We start from the raw sequence: 15313 nt of genomic DNA on the forward strand, positions 1-15313 counted from the left end.
GCCATGGCAATTCTGCTGAAAACAGCGTCAGTCCGGGTTAGTTCCATTCAAATCATGCAAGTTAGAGTCCAAAACAAGGGCAAAAGTGTTTGGAAAAGTAGATGCGCTGGAGACGTATCAGCGGTAGGTATTTCCCTCAGATATGAAAGCAAGGTTATCGAATCAGTAGGAGAACCAAGCAACACAACGTAAATAGCCCCTGCACACAGATAACAAATCCTCGCAACCCGACGTGTAAAAGGGGTTGTCAATCCCTTTCGGGTAGCGGTGCCCTAGATAGGCAAACGGATGTGAGATAAAATTGTAGTAGAGTGATAGATCGAATGCCAAATAAAATAAATAAGAATAAATTGGAGCAAGGTAATTTTGTATTTTTGTTTTAATAGGTCTGAAAATAAATGCAATGGAAAAATAGATCGCAAAGGCAAATATATGAGACTTCACTAGTGACTTCTCTCGAGAAAAATAGCAAACAGTGGGTGAACAAATTACTGTTGGGCAATTGATAGAACTTCAAATAATCATGACGATATCTAGACAATGATCATTATATAGGCATCACGTCCAAGATTAGTAGACCGACTCTTGCCTACATCTACTACTATTACTCCACACATCGACCGCTATCCAACATGCATCTAGTGTATTAAGTTCATGGAGAAACGGAGTAATGCCATAAGAACGATGACATGATGTAGAAAAATCTATCTATGTCGAGATAGACCCCATCTTTTTATCCTTAGTAGCAATGATACATATGTGTCGGTTCCCCTTCTATCACTTGGATCAAGCGCTGTAAGATCGAACCCACTACAAAGCACCTCTTCCCATTGCAAGATAAATAGATCAAGTTGGCCAAACAAAACCCAAATATCAGAGAAGATATATGAGGCTATAAGCAATCATGCATATAAGAGATAAAAGAAACTCAAATAACTTTCATGGATATAAAAAGATAGATCTGATCATAAACTCAAAGTTCATCGATCCCAACAAACACACCGCAAAAGAGTTACATCATATGGATCTCCAAGAGACCGTTGTATTGAGAATTCAGCGAGAGAGGAAGCCATCTAGCTACTAACTACGGAGCCGAAGGTCTACAAATAACTACTCACGCATCATCGGAGAGGCAACAATGGAGGTGATGAACCCCCCATCCAAGATGGTGTCTAGATTGGATCTGGTGGTTCTGGACTCTGCGGCGGCTGGATCAATATTTCGTTGACTCCCCTAGGGTTTTGGGGATATTGGGGTATTTATAGAGTAAAGAGGCAGTCTGAGGGGCACCCGAGGTGGGAACAACCCACCAGGGCGCGCCTGGGCCTCCTGGCGTGCCCTGGTGGGTTGTGCTCTCCTTGGAGCACCCCCTAGGCGCAGCCAGGGCCCATTATGTTCCTCCTAGTCCAAAAAAATCTCTGTAAAGTTTCGTTGTGTTTGGACTCTGTTTGATATTGATTTCCTGTGATGTAAAAAACATGCAGAAAACAGCAACTAGTACTTGGCACTATGTTAATAGGTTAGTACCAAAAAATGATATAAAATGATTATAAAACATCCAAGATTGATAATATAATAGCATGGAACAATCAAAAATTATAGATACGTTGGAGACGTATCAGCATCCCCAAGCTTAACTCCTACTCGTCCTCGAGTAGGTAAGTGATAAAAACATAATTTTTGATGTGTGCTGCCTAACATGTCATATCATATTCTTTCTTTATAGCATGGACAATTTGGACTTTTATGCGATTCAAAGCAATAGTTTAGTTTTGACATAATAATTTAAATACTCAAGAATATCAACAAGCAACCATGTCTTTCAAAATATCAACACTAAGATAAGTTATCCCTAGCCCATCATGCTCAACCATTGATATATTCATGAAACACACTCGCATATTAGCTACACCCAATACTCAAGTATGATCATATTGCCTCCTAGTTGGTGCTTTTATAAGAGAATATGGAAACTCAAATTCAAATTAAAAATTGCATAAGGTAAAAGAAAGGCCATTCACAGAGGGAAGTATGGATTTGTAGAGGTGACAGAGCTCAAAGCGAAAAACTTAGAGATAAAAACATTTTGGGAGGTGTATCCATCCCACCAACGAAAACGACTTACAGTTCCCAACACTTTCCATGCTAGATATATCATAGGTGGTTCCCGAACAGAAAATAAAGTTTATTCCTTTTTCAACCATACTTTCACTTTCCATGGCTAACCGTATCCACGGGTGCCTTCTATACCAACACTTTCCAAGGAATTTATTATTTGACAACATAAAGTAAATTCATTTTTCATTTCAGGACTGGGCATCCCTAATACCTTTGCCTTACTCTCGTGCAATGACAAGTGAATAAACACTCATCTTGAGAATAACACATCTAGCATGGAAAATATTAGCCACACCTCACCGCTCCGCGAGCGAAACAAACATACAAAAGAGAAGTTTATTTCAAAAATTAGAGATGGCACATACAAATTTGCTTAGAACGGCAAAAGAATACCGCATATAGGTAGATATAGTGGGCTCATGTGGCAAAACTAGTTTAAAGGTTTTTGGATGCACAAGTAGAGATCATACTTAGTGCAAAATGAAGGCTAGCAAAAGATTGAGAAGCGACCAACCAAGAAACGGATAATCTCATAAGCAATCACAAAGCATAATTAACACCGACTAATGCACCACAAGTAGGATATAATTTCACTGCATAATTATTGACTTTCGTGCTTGCATAGGGAATCACAAACTTTAACACCAATATTCTTACTAAAGCATAATTACTGATCAACATAACTCACATATCACATCATCATATCTCAAAACTATTACTAAGAATCAAGTTTATTTTGTCCAATAATCTTCATGAAAGTTTTTATTATATCCTTCTTGGATATCCATCACTTTGGGACCAATTTTCATGTGTTGCTTTTCATAATCTCAAACAAATATAAGTGAAGATCATGAGCATAACTTTTTCTTTCTCTCAAAATAATTTAAGTGAAGCAAGAGAGAATTTTTTGAAAATTTTACTAACTCTCAAATAAATCTAAGTGAAGTAAGAGAGAATTTCTTGAAAAATACTAAAGCACAACATGCTCAAAAAGATATAAGTGAAGCACTAGAGCAAGTCCATAGCACATAAAATTTAAGTGAAGCATAGAGAGCAATTCTAACAAGTCATGACATATTTTTGGCTCTCTAAAATAGGTGTGTCCAGAAAGGAATCAAGACTTAAAACATAAAATAAAACAAGCAAAGACTCATATCATACAAGGCGCTCCAAGCAAAAAACATAGTATGTGACAAATAAAAATATAGGTTCGAGTAACATACCGATGGTCGTTAGAAGAAAGAGGGGATGCCACTCCGGGGCATCCCCAAGCTTAGTTGGTTGCTCATTTTTGGATAATAGCTTAGGATGTCGGGGCATCCCCAAGCTTAGGCTCTTCTACTCCTTATTCCTTCATCCATCGTAAGATAACCCAAAACTTGAAAACTTCAATCACACAAAACTCAACAAAACCTTCGTGAGATCCGTTAGTGTGAGAAAAATAAATCACTACTATAAGTGCTTTGTAAAACCAATTCATATTTTATTTTTGCATTATATCTACTGTATTTAATCTTTTATATGGCAAAAACTCATCAAAGAAAACCATAGAGCCATAACAATAGGCACACAACGCAAAGAAAACAGAATCTGTCAAAACAGAACAGTCTGTGGCAATCTGACTATTTCGAAAATTTCTGGAACTCCAAAAATTCTAAAAAATTAGGACGACCTGAGAAATTTGTATATTAATATTCTTCAAAAAGAATTGGTATTTTATCACGCTCTGGTAAAGAATGAGAATTGTTTTCGTGAGCGTAAAAGTTTCCATTTTTCAGCAAGATCAAACAACTATCGCCCAAGAAGATCCTAAAGGCTTTACTTGGCACAAACACTAATTAAAACACAAAAAACAAAATCATAACAGTAGAAAAATTGTGCAAACACACAAGAACAGAAAGCAAAAAGCAAAAATAAATTTTATTCATTGGGTTGCCTCCCAACAAGCGCTATAGTTTTACGCCCGTAGCTAGGCATAAAGCAAGGATCTAAGTTTTGTCATCTTTGGTTCAAGATCCATAAGATGCCCTCATGATTGATTCATAAGGTGGCCCAATTCTTGTTTTAGGGAAGTGTTCCATACCCTTCCTCAAAGGAAATTAGAACTTAATATTGCCTTCTTTCATATCAATCACGACACCGATATTGCGTAGAAACGGTCTACCAAGAATAATAGGACAAGACGGATTGCAATCAATATCAAGAACAATAAAATATATGGGAACATAATTCCTATTTGCAAGAATAAGAACATCATTAATTCTTCCCATATGCCTTTTAATAGTAGAATCCGCCAAGTGTAAATTTAGAGAACATTCTTCAAGATCGGTAAAACCAAGCACATCACATAATGATTTCGGAATTGTAGAAACACTAGCACCCAAGTCACACAAAGCAAAACATTCATACTTTTTAATCTTGACTTTGATAGTAGGTTCCCACTCATCATGCAATTTTCTAGGAATTGAAACTTCTAGTTCTAATTTTTCTTCAAAAGCTCTCATCATATCATCAACAATATGTTTAGTAAAAGCTTTATTTTGTTCATAATCATGGGGTGAATTTATCATGGATTGAAACAAAGAAATACAATCAATCAAAGAGAAACTATCATAATTAAAGTCTTTGTAATCCAAAAGAGTGGGCACATCACTAGCCAAAGTTTTGACTTCTTCAAACCCACTTTCATCAATTTTCTCAATAAGATTTCACCCTCCGAAATATTGGGAGGCCTTCTACCTAAAGTTGACTCATCTCCAGTCCCTTTTTCATCAACCTTAAGTTTACTAAACAAGGAATCAATAGAAGAAACACCAATCATTTTAAGATCTTCATCACCTTTGCGAAAGAAATCACAAGAAAACATTTTTTCTAAAAAATCTCTTTTAGCTCTAAGCATAGCGGTTCTTTTCTTACTTTGATCCATAGAAACATAAAGAGATTTAATTGATTCATCTACTTTAGGCACAAAAATTTTCATCTTCCGATTTTCCACATCATGAGCAATTCTATCAACACCTCTGGACAAATCATCAATCTTACTCAACTTTTCTTCTATGGAAGTGTTGAAAACTTTTTGCGTGTTGATAAATTCTTTAATATTGTTCTCAAGATCAGAGGTGTTCCTATTATTATTATAAGATTGTTTCCATAGGAATTACCATAATTATTAGAGGAATTACTAGGAAAAGGCCTAGGATTAAAATTACCTCTATAAGCATTGTTATTGAAATTATTTCAAGAAATAAAATTCACATCTATGGCATGAATATTTTGCTCAATCAAAGTAGACAAAGTCATATCATTAAAATCAATAGGAGCACTCTTACTAGCAACCAATTTCATAAGAGCATCAACTTTTTCACTCAAAGAAGAAATTTCTTCAACCGAATTAACTTTTTTACTAGTAGGAGCCCTTTTGGTATGCCATTGTGAATAATTTGCCATAATATTATCAAGCAATTTGGTGGCTTCAGCCAAAGTAATTTCCATAAAGGTACCACCCGCGGCGGAATCTAAAAGACTACGCGAAACAAAATTCAACCTCGCATAAAAAATTTGCATGATCATCCAAAGATTTAACCCATGAGTTGGGCAATTCCTTAGCAAGGTTTTCATCCTCTCCCAAGATTGTGCAACATGCTCATGTTCAAGTTGCATGAAATTCATGATCTGGGTTCTAAGGGAAAAAATTTGCGTGCGGAAAATACTTAGTGATAAAAGCATCTTTGCATTTATTCCAAGAATTGATACTATTACGAGGCAAAGAAGAAAATCAAATTTTTGCAGAATCACGCAAAGGAAACGGAAATAATTTCATATTCACAACATCGTTGTCCACATATCTTTTCTTTTGCATATCGCATAATTCCACGAAGGTATTAAGATGTGACGCGGCATCCTCATTAGGAGTACCGGAAAATTGATCTTTCATAACAAGATTCAGCAAAGCAGTATTAATATCACAAGACTCCGCACTAGTGGTGGGAGGAGCAATCGGAGTGCCAATAAAATCATTGTTGTTGGTATTTGAGAAATCACACAACTTGGTGTTCTCTTGAGTCATAATGACTACTCAACAAGATTGCACTCAAAAACAGATCCGCCAAGAAAACGGCGAACGAAAAAGAGGGGCCAATAAAACAACAAATTTTTGTGAAGTGGGGGAGAGGAAAATAAGAGGAAAATTGCAAATAATGTAAATTGCGAGCAGATGAGATTTGTGATTAGGAACCTCGTGTATGTTGAAGATTCTCTCTGGCAACGACGCCAGAAATTCCTTTTGATGTCGCTTGAAGCTACATCGGTATTTTCCCAAAGAGGAAGGAATGATGCAGCACAACGGCGGTAGGTATTTCCCTCAGATATGAAACCAAGGTTATCGAACCAGTAGGAGAACCAAGCAACACAACGTAAATAGCCCCTACACACAGATAACAAATCCTCGCAACCCTACGTGTAAAAGGGGTTGTCAATCCCTTTCGGGTAGCGGCGCCCCAGATGGGCAAACGGACGTGAGATAATATTGTAGTAGATTCATAGATCTAACACCAAATAATATAAATAAGAATAAGTTGCAGCAAGGTAATTTTGTATTTTTGGTTTAATAGATCTGAAAATAAATGCAATGGCAAAATAGATCGCAAAGGCAAATATATGAGAAAGAGACCCGGGGGCCGTAGGTTTCACTAGTGGCTTCTCTCAAGAAAAATAGCAAACGATGGGTGAACAACTTACTGTTGGGCAATTGATAGAACTTAAAATAACCATGACGATATCCACGCAATGATCATTATATAGGCACCACATCCAAGATTAGTAGACTGACTCCTGCCTACATCTACTACTATTACTCCACACATCGACCGCTATCCAGCATGCATCTAGTGTATTAAGTTCATGGAGAAATGGAGGAATGTCATAAGAACGAAGACATGATGTGGACAAGATCTATCTATGTAGGTATAGACCCCATCGTTTTATCCTTAGCAGCAATGATACATACGTGTCGGTTCCCCTTCTGTCACTGGGATCAAGCACCGTAAGATCGAACCCACTATAAAGCACCTCTTCCCATTGCAAGATAAATAGATCAAGTTGGCCAAACAAAACCCAAATATTGGAGAAGAAATACGAGGCTATAAGCAATCATGCATATAAGAGATCAAAGAAACTCAAATAACTTTCATGGATATAAAAAGATAGATCTGATCATAAACTCAAAGTTCATCGATCCCAACAAACACACTGCAAAAGAGTTACATCATATGGATCTCCAAGAGATCATTGTATTGAGAATTCAGCGAGAGAGAGGAAGCCATCTAGCTACTAACTACGGACCCGAAGATCTACAAAGAACTACTCACGCATCATCGGAGAGGCACCAATGGAGGTGGTGAACCCCATCCGAGATGGTGTCTAGATTGGGTCTGGTGGTTCTGGACTCTGCGGCAGCTGGATCAATATTTCGTCGACTCCCCTAGGGTTTTGGGAATATTGTGGTATTTATAGAGCAAAGAGGCGGTCCCGGGGGGCACCCGAGGTGGGCACAACCCACCAGGGCGCGCTTGGGCCTCCTAGCGCGCCCTGGTGGATTGTGCTCTCCTCGGAGCACCCCCCCAAGCGCAGCCAGGGCCCATTATGTTCCTTCTGGTCTAAAAAAATCTCCATAAAGTTTCGTTGCATTTGGACTCCGTTTGATATTGATTTCCTGCGGTGTAAAAAACATGCAAAAAACAGCAAGTGGCACTTGGCACTATGTCAATAGGTTAGTACCAAAAAATGACTATAAATGATTATAAAACATCCAAGATTGATAATATAACAGCATGGAACAATAAAAAATTATAGATACGTTGGAGACGTATCATGTATCAGACTTGATGTGTGCCTTGCTCTAAGTTTAGCATGGAGGTACCAAAGTAATCCAGGAGTGGATCACTGGACAGCGGTCAAGAACATCCTGAAATACCTGAAAGGACTAAGGATATGTTTCTCGTTTATGGAGGTGACAAAGAGCTTGTCGTAAATGGTTACGTCGATGCAAGCTTTGACACTGATCCGGATGACTCTAATTCACAAACCGGATACGTATTTATTTTGAATGGTGGAGCTGTAAGTTGGTGCAGTACCAAGCAGAGCGTCATGGCGGGATCTACGTGTGAAGCGGAGTACATAGCTGCTTCTAAAGCAGCAAAAGAAGGAGTTTGGATGAAGGAGTTCATATCCGATCTAGGTGTAATACCTAGTGCATCGGGTCCAATGAAAATCTTTTGTGACAATACTGGAGCAATTGCCTTGGCGAAGGAATCCAGATTTCACAAGAGAACCAAACACATCAAGAGACGCTTCAATTCCATCCGCGATCAAGTCAAGGAGGGAGACATAGAGATTTGCAAAATACATACGGATCTGGATGTTGCAGACCCGTTGACTAAGCCTCTTCCACGAGCAAAACATGATCAGCACCAAGAATCCATGGGTGTTAGAATCATTACTATGTAATCTAGATTATTGACTCTAGCGCAAGTGGGAGACTGAAGGAAATATGCCCTAGAGGCAATAATAAAGTTGTTATTTATATTTCCTTATATCATTATAAATGTTTATTATTCATGCTAGAATTGTATTAACCGGATACTTAGTACATGTGTGAATACATAGACAAACACAGTGTCCCTAGTATGCCTCTACTTGACTAGCTTGTTAATCAAAGATGGTTAAGTTTCCTGACCGTAGACATGTGTTGTCATTTGATGAATGGGATCACATCATTAGAGAATGATGTGATGGACAAGACCCATCCGTTAGCTTAGCATTATGATTGTTTAGTTTTATTGCTATTGCTTTCTTCATGACTTATAGATATTCCTCTAACTATGAGATTATGCAACTCCCGAATACCGGAGGAACACTTTGTGTGCTATCAAACGTCAAAACATAACTGGGTGATTATAAAGATGCTCTACAGGTGTCTCCGAAGGTGTTTGTTGAGTTGGCATAGACCGAGATTAGGATTTGTCACTCCGTGTATCGGAGAGGTATCTCTGGGCCCTCTCGGTAATGCACATCACTATAAGCCTTGCAAGCAATGTGACTAATGAGTTAGTTACAGGATGATGCATTACGAAATGAGTAAAGAGACTTGTCGGTAACGAGATTGAACTAGGTATGATGATACTGACGATCTAATCTCGGGCAAGTAACATACCGATGACAAAGGGAATGACATATGTTGTTATGCAGTTTGACTGATAAAGATCTTCGTAGAATATGTAGGATCCAATATAAGCATCCAGGTTCCACTATTGGTTATTGACCGGAGATGTGTCTCGATCATGTCTACATAGTTCTCGAACCCGTAGGGTCCGCACGCTTAACGTTTGATGATGATTTGTATTATGAGTTATGTGTTTTGGTGACCGCAGTTTGTTGGGAGTCCAGGATGAGATCACGGACATGATGAGGAGTTTCGAAATGATAGAGAGGTAAAGATTCATATATTGGAAGGTTATATACGGACACTGGAATGGTTCCGAAGAAGATCGGGGATTTTTCGGAGTACCAGGAGGTTACCGGAACCCCCTAGGAAAGTTAATGGGCCTTAAGGGCCATAGTGGGGAGGAGGAGGCAGCCACAAGAGGTGGCACGGGTCCCCCAAGCCCAATCCGAATTGGACAAGGGGTGGGGGTGCGACCCCACTTTCCTTCTCCATATCCACCTCTTTCCCCTTTCCCCCTCCGTTGGAAGGAAGGAGGGGGGGGGGGGCGAATCCTACTTGGACTGGGAGTCCAAGTAGGACTCCCCCCTTGGCGCGCCCCTCCTAGTCCGCGGCCTCCTCATCCCCCCTTTATATACGGGGGCGGGGGGCACCCCAAAGGCACACCAAGAGTTCTCTTAGCCATGTGCGGTGCCCCCTCCACAGTTTACTCCTCCGGTCATAGTGTTGTAGTGCTTAGGCGAAGCCCTGCACGGATCACATCACCATCACTGTTGCCATGCCGTCATGCTGACGGAACTCTCGCTCGACCCTCTACTGGATCAAGAGCTCGAGGGACGTTATCGAGCTGAACGTGTGCTGAACACGGAGGTGCCGTACGTTCGGTACTTGGATCGGTTGGATCGTGAAGACGTTCGACTACATCAACCACATTAACATAACGCTTCCGCTTTTGGTCTACGAGGGTACGTGGACACACTCTCCCCGACTCGTTTCTATGCATCTCCTAGATAGATCTTGCGTGATCATAGGGAATTTTTTGAAATTGCATGCTACGTTCCCCAAAAAATCGAACCAAGGGGGACAAGAGATTATTCCATGACATAAGTCGGTTGCCAATCAAATCCCGCCTGAACGAAATATTTGGCGAGTGTGCGCTGAGCACTTGCGCAATAGTAATATTCTTATCGCGTGCAATGTTGTATAAGGATGGGTATTGTTCTCGGAGACTAGCATTGCCTAGCCAGATGTCTTCGTAAAAATGAATCTCCGACCTGTCCTTTATTGCGAAAGACCCAAAGCAAAACAGATGTTTCTTTGCCACCATTAGGCCAGCCCAAAAGTGTGTGTCTCCTGGTTTGCAATATACCCGAGACACTGCCTTTTGGCCTATATACTAATTACGCAACATGGTTTGCCAAACACCATCCTCAGTAAGAAGCTTGAACAACCATTTAGTAAGTAGGCCCTCATTCTTGACCTGTAGGTCATGAATACCGAGGCTAGCCTGGTCCTTCGGCCTACAAACAACGCTTCATTTGGCCAGTCTATATTTTTTATTTTCACCATCTCCTTGTCAAAAGAACCTGGACCTAAAATAGTCTAGTCTTTGCAAGACCCCTTTTGGAAGCTGGAAGAACAAAAGCATATAGATAAACATATTTGTTCAAAACTCGTTGGGATCTTCCTCTTGATTCCTTTGCAAGGTATTTACATCGAGCTCCAGTGACTCGAGTTCCAGATCTGCAGTATCACCTGATTCAGTAACCTTTGTCATCTTTTTCTATCCTGCCGCAACTCTTACTACCCATCGACAAAAGGGTTGGGTAGGGGCGGAGTACTTTTGCCGTTCTCCTCTTCCCAGTTTCCTCTGGTCTACCACCGGCAGTAAGGCTACAGGGGCTAGGATTTTACCGTTGAAGAGATGATCTTCAGTAAACAGACCATGTCACTGATTGCACCCGAACCGGTGCCACTTCGGTCACCGCCACAAGAACTCTCGCTGCCGGGGGAATCCGAGCTCGTGGAGGGATTTTGTGAGAGAACCCAATCTGAACGATACTCCAGATCCATATGCCTCCAAGGAACACATGGCTCTCGATACCAATCGTCAAGATGTGACTACTAATTAACTGAATTTTAACACTAATGCATGAACATTTAGAGCAACAAAGCGTCTCAATATAGGGCTTGTATTGAAAGAGCGGACGAAAGTATTGTAGCAGGCCACTGACGGCTAGGTTCCACCCCCAAATTACAACAAGATGGTCTCCAAATGAGAGGAGCGCATGGCCTTATAGCCATTACAGAGAGGAGCAGGTGGAAAGATAAAACAGAAAGTAAAAAGGATGTCGGATGGGCAACAGAGATTGGGGACCCTCCGATGCTTGATTTATGGCTAACCAAGACGCTCCTGGGGTGAATGGTATCCCTCCAGGTGAGCCGTTGGACGAGCGATCAACCATTAGCAGTCGAACCGAAACACAAGAAACAGGGAAGTGATCACATTCAATTATCACCCGATTACAAATTGTCAGTGCGTCGCCGCTGCTCGCCTGGCCATCACCGGAACTAGGGAGTAGGGATGGAATTCGGCTGTGTCGTGTTATTACCTCCCAACCACTTTCGCAACAGTTCGAGCTACACCCAAGGTCTGACCCTTTTCCTTCTGTTGCAAGTTCATCATCGGCCTACGGCCAGAATATATGTTTTTTATATCACGGCCAGAATATAAGTGTTTTGTTCAGGGTTGCTAGAATTATAAGTTTTTTTCCAAGGATGCCAGAACCAAAATCCTATACGATCACATTCAATTATCACCCGATTACAAATTGTCAGTGCGTCGCCGCTGCTCGCCTGGCCATCACCGGAACTAGGGAGTAGGGATGGAATTCGGCTGTGTCGTGTTATTACCTCCCAACCACTTTCGCAACAGTTCGAGCTACACCCAAGGTCTGACCCTTTTCCTTCTGTTGCAAGTTCATCATCGGCCTACGGCTAGAATATATGTTTTTTATATCACGGCCAGAATATAAGTGTTTTGTTCAGGGTTGCTAGAATTATAAGTTTTTTTCCAAGGATGCCAGAACCAAAATCCTATGCGCCAAATATATGTCATTCCGTACAGGGCGCACACCCCCTGTACACTTGGGCTGGGCCATCCCACTTCCTCCTGCTTCTCTATTTTGAAAAAAGGCAAAAAAACAAATAGTGCGTCCTCAACGAATCGAACAGCGCTCGTTCGTTCTGGTGGCTAACGAACTAACCAGTTGGATCAGAAGACATAATGTACTTACTATCCTTTTTGCTTTTCTTTATACAATGCGAAAAGGCCAGTTGTTTTTCTGTTTTCTTTTCCTTTTTTCCTATCTTGTTTTTTTCTTTTCCCATAAATGCTTGAACTTTTTCAAAGGCGGCGAATTTTTTGCAAAATTGATGAACATTTTCTCGAAATCGATGAACTTTTATTCAAAGTCGATGAACTTTTTTCAAATTCGGTGAACTTTTCTCAAATTCGGTGAACTTTTCTCAAATTTGTTGATTTTCTTTTCAAATTCGGTGAACTTTTTTCATTTTTTGCTTTCAAAATTGATGAAAATTTTCAAACTCGTGAACTGTTTTTCAAATTCGTAATTTTCAGAACCATGTGGTTTTCAGTTTTTGCGAACGAAAGGGACGAACAGCAAAAAAAAAACGAACGAAACGTGCACGAAGGCGATCGAAGGAACAAAGGAAAGGTGTTGAGCGTGCTTGCTGGGCCGGCCCACCCGAGGTTGCTGCGCGTCGTCGTCGGGCCACTCGCATGGGCCGGTCGGCCCAGTAGTTAAATAGCAGTAGTTCTCCCGCTGCGTCTTCCATCTCTCCTTCTCTCTCCCACTCAAAAAAAAGTCTCTCCTTCTCTCTGTTTTCCGGTGCCGGTGGATTTGGGTCCCTATAAATTCCCCTCCCCCTTCCCTGTCTTCTTCTTCCTCTTGTTCAATCCATCTTCTTCCTCGCGTCCAACCAAACATCGCTCGAGTCACAGAGAGACAGAGAGAGACAGAGAGAGAAAGAGCTCTGCCGGCGAAGTTTGAAGAACATGACGGGCCAAAAGAAGCACCAGCGGGGTGATAGGGGCGGGACGTCCGAGCCGCGAGCGCGGGGGACGTCGACGACGACGTCGGAGGGATCTTCAGCCCGCCCACGAGGACGAGAGGATCGTACGGCGACCTTGCCGACGGGGCAGCGTCCGGGCGCCGCAGTAATGTTCATCCTTGGACCGTGTTTCTTGAATTTATCAAGAAATCAAAGATTCTTGGACGAGCTTAGTCTGTCGATCTTGACCTGCGCAGGGGAATAGCACCGGCTCGGACATAGTGACTCCGTCGGGGAGTGGCGCGCCTGCGACACGGCGGCGCCAGCCTAGTTCTGAGGAAGTCGTCGTGCCTCCTGTGGCAGGAGAGCTGACCCCTGCCGAGGCGCCACTGCGCGACCCTAGCAACGTAAGTTCCTTCCGTCGCATAAGCACAGTGTCCGGCGAGATGTCTTGATTGATTCCGTTGCATTGGTCGTCGTTAATCATGCGTGTTTCACTAGCAGGGAAGGGACGCCCGTGCAGAAACAACGGTGGCGGCGGGCGCCGACGCGCCTGCGGCAAACCTGCCTGCCCTTCCACCGGTGAAACGCCAAATCATCCTCCTTGATCGGCCGCCGCCAGCAGTGAACTTCAAGAAGCCTTTTGTGGTCACGCGGGGCGTCCCCACTCCGCCGCAGCAGCGCAACGCGAGCAGGGTAAGTTCCTTCCATGCCAAATTGCCGATGTTCCCAGGTTCCGGCGATACTAACGCCTTTGCTTGTTTCTTGGTCAGGAGACTCTGCAGGCCGGGAGCAGCTCAGCACCACCGCCGTCGAAGAAGCGTTCCACCGGCCAGCTACACCAGACCAGCCGGCTGGGCAGCAGCAGCAGCACCGGCGGCCCAGATGAGGGGATGTGCCCGTGCTGGGACTGCTCAACACTAACGGATCACCGCGTGTCTCTATGTCCCAGGTGCTACAACAAGCGGGGTCGTTGCCTGTCCTGCAGGCCGAGCCAGTAGCTGTAGGCACGCATTACCAGCTTGTCAACTTTGCTAAATCATACATGGCTGTAGTGTGATATCAGCTCGGCATAGCAAGTTTTATCGGCTCGTCTAGTACATATACGTTGAATGCTTGTTCAAACGGAGCCTGTACACATATACATGGTCGTCGGTGTTGATTTTATGGGTTTAGGTCCCCTGTTCCTTTTTGACTGGTTCGTACCTTGTTCCTCGTTGATGGTTTAGTTGTTTTTGCTATAATTTGTTATGTGGTGTTTGATCTTGTCTGCACTAACGCCCTAGTTTCTGTGCAGTTCCTGATCTGTAATGCCTTGCAGTAATCCCTGATTGCAGTAAATTCATGTTCAAGTCATTTCTGAATTTAAGCTATGAGCTATGATTATGTTCTGTAATGCCCTAGTTTCTGTGCAGTTCCTGTTCTGTAATGCCTTGCACCTTGCAGTAATCCCTGATTGGAGTAAATTCATGTTCAAGTCATTTCTGAATTTAAGCTATGAGCTATGATTATGTTCTGTAATGCCCTAGTTTCTGTGCAGTTCCTGTTCTGTAATGCCTTGCAGTAATCCCTGATTGGAGTAAATTCATGTTCAAGTCATTTCTGAATTTAAGCTATGAGCTATGATTACGTTCTGTAATGCCATAGTTTCTGTGTAGTCCCTTTTTCAGGCCATTGTAGTATGCCCCTTTTTATCTGCTTTATTTACAGTAGCTAATCTTTATTTTTGTGAGAAATACTCACAGTTGCTACTTATTTGCCACTATTTCAGTCCTGCATTTTAAAATATTTTTTTCTGTATAGTTTATCTGTTTATTAGTGCTTAGAATAGCATCTGCATCTTCACACCTTCTGATCTCCGCTTGATTAAGTGTTTGTAGCTGCATTTCAAAGTTATTTCAT

General features: G+C 41.8%; 1 protein-coding gene across 1 annotated transcript; it reads left to right on the plus strand.

Annotated features, from left to right (window-relative positions):
* The first annotated feature begins 13415 nt into the window (after positions 1 to 13415).
* Positions 13416 to 14412, plus strand: LOC147991005 (uncharacterized). Its single transcript, XM_087535032.1, has 4 exons — positions 13416 to 13577; positions 13669 to 13818; positions 13916 to 14107; positions 14185 to 14412. Exons 1-4 carry the CDS (start codon positions 13416 to 13418, stop codon positions 14410 to 14412), a joined length of 732 nt encoding a protein of 243 aa, XP_087391158.1.
* Positions 14413 to 15313: the final 901 nt, after the last annotated feature.

Source organism: Triticum urartu, chromosome 1A (assembly GCF_056163025.1).
Source record: "Triticum urartu cultivar PI428250 chromosome 1A, HENAU_Tu73, whole genome shotgun sequence".
In the NCBI taxonomy this organism is placed as follows: Eukaryota; Viridiplantae; Streptophyta; class Magnoliopsida; order Poales; family Poaceae; genus Triticum; species Triticum urartu.